The sequence below is a fragment of the Echinops telfairi genome, unplaced genomic scaffold, assembly GCF_000313985.2.
Source record: "Echinops telfairi isolate 266 unplaced genomic scaffold, ASM31398v2 ScPeMD7_4;HRSCAF=17, whole genome shotgun sequence".
Classification (NCBI taxonomy): domain Eukaryota; kingdom Metazoa; phylum Chordata; class Mammalia; order Afrosoricida; family Tenrecidae; genus Echinops; species Echinops telfairi.
The window spans coordinates 50,051,905-50,054,118 of record NW_022103900.1 but is presented as its reverse complement, the minus strand read 5'-3'; the positions used below and the strand labels follow the sequence as shown (position 1 = coordinate 50,054,118).

The window sequence follows — 2,214 nt, the reverse complement described above, 5'->3', positions numbered from 1 at the left end:
CTGGTGTTGTCCCTCTCAGGGCCATGGGTCAGTGAGGGGCATCATGTCTCATAGTAGGGCTGGCCATGTGGTCCTCTCTGGACTGGCTTCTCTAATTGGGGTCATCGTCCTCAAGGCCTGGTGGGCCAGGATGTGCTCCAGTCTCTCCTCCTCCTCCGTCAACTGCTCCTGTGTGCTCTGGTCAGATATATCCTTCTCCCGGAGCTACGGATTCAGTACCATCCTTTGAAATAACTTGTTCTCGGGGGAGGGGCAGGCATCCACTTAATATTTGGGACTGGGGCCAGCCCCCCAGACCTCTCCACTGGTTCCCTACTCTGCGCCAGACATGTTGTATTTACACCTTGGAGCACTGGGTTGAAGTCTGGTCCCTCTTTTCCTGTGGAGATGTAAACAATAACCCTTGGGTGGGTTAGCGCCCCGTGCCCTCACTACCCATTTCTTCCTTATTTTCATCATTTTTTTTGTTCCCTTTCCCTACCTCCTCCCCAGTTGTCTACCATGTACATCTCTGCATTTGATCTGGTCCCTTCCATACTACCCAGTCCTCACCCCAAGAATGGTTGTATGTAGTAGCTTTTTCCCTATGCCCCTTTTGCATTTTTTTTAACACTTACCTCAGCGGACTAATGTTTTACTTGTTCTTTTGTGCCTTACTTACTTCACTTAGCATGATTTCCTCCAGCTCTTCCCATGCAGCGATGTGCTTCATACATTCATCACTGCTTTTTAGCGATGCGTAGTACTCCATTTTATGTATATACCACAGTTTTTTAATCCAATGTGTAGGTCCTGAAACTTCACAACAAATCCAGTTGCTATGAATTCAGCTTATTTGGCTTCAAGTCACACTGCAGCGTTCTGCCACTCTCATTTGGTGGGAAACACAGTCCACCAGTTTCCTTCTGGTGGCGACTTCCTGTGCACGCAAATAGAATTGTGGTCCATAGAATTGTACGTGGGTCAGGGTCCTCCTTGTAGTCCTTGAGAAATATAAATAGTGAGCATACTTCCATACTAAGTGTAAGGTTGGCATTTACGTTCACCTAGAAGCATGGACGAAGGAAAACCTGCTGCTCTTCTCTTAAAAACAAACAAACAAAACCCAGGTAATGAAAACCTCCCGCGTCATACTTCTGCATTGACGTACCTGGGGTCCTCATGAATCAGAATTGACATAACAGCCATTGATTATGGTAGAAAACAGTGGTGATTCAGTGGTATAATTCATGCCCTCCTGTGAGGGTCAGGAGAGTCAGGTAAGTTTGATTCCCACTTAGTACATCTCATAGACAGTCACCACCTGTCGTCAGTGAAGGCTCATTTATTGCTATGGTATTAACGAGGTTTCTGGAGAGCTTCTGGAGTAAGACAGGCTAGGAAGAAAGTGCTGGTGATATACTTCAGGGAATCAGCTAATAAGCACTCCATGAACCACAAAAGTCTGATTCCCAACCTGCCAGGGGAATGGTTCAGGAAGGGGGTGGTATTTTGTTTTGTTGTGATGAGGTTACCATGTGTCAGGGGGCCAAATGTAGACAACAAACATCAATAATTCAAAGCCAGAAGACTTTGAGTTGGTCCCAGAAAAAATTATTATACACACTTGATGTCATTATCTAACTTTTCATTTGAATTTCACATTTTCCTCACTTCTTTAAATCAATCAAACCCGAACAGGTATTCCTGGAGGACCTCTGAATGGAAGGAATGCCAAGTCTCACTTCTCCTTGCGCAGCAAGACCCCCACTGGCATGCAGCAGGACATGTCTGCGGTGGTGGCATCCAGACCAGGGACGTGTACTGTGCCCAGGATGTGCCAGCCTCGTCTGCACAGAAGACCAAGGAAGGTAGGCAGTCCGCCTCTGGGGCAGAGGGTGCTGCTGCCGCCAAGGGAAATCAAATAGCCACATCCATTCTCCAATCTGGTTTGCTTTTAAGAACAATATTTTGTCCATGGCTTGCACACCACACCTACCTTTAGGGTCTTTGTGAAAGTTAAATGTCAAAACAACCTCTGATTTGTAGCACAGATGACATATTATAAGCTAAGGGACTAGCATGCTGGAATGACTCATGGAATTTTTCACAAAGTGTATGTGTGTGTGTGTGAATTTGTGAATCTGACCATTTCCATAAATATATCCCATTTGAAACATCAAGGACCCATCATTTAAGTTCCACCCGTTAACCGAAGGAGAAGAAATCCCCTCC

The 2,214-nt window shown here is 45.8% G+C and overlaps 1 protein-coding gene across 1 annotated transcript in view; it reads left to right on the top strand.

Moving 5' to 3' along the window:
- THSD7B (thrombospondin type 1 domain containing 7B) overlaps window positions 1–2,214 on the top strand; it is a 936,033-nt gene that overhangs the window by 258,097 nt on the left and 675,722 nt on the right. Inside the window, exon 4 of the mRNA XM_045298904.1 lies at window positions 1,681–1,850. Within this exon, the coding sequence (XP_045154839.1) occupies window positions 1,681–1,850 (170 nt within the window). The remainder of the gene's footprint in view (window positions 1–1,680; window positions 1,851–2,214) is intronic.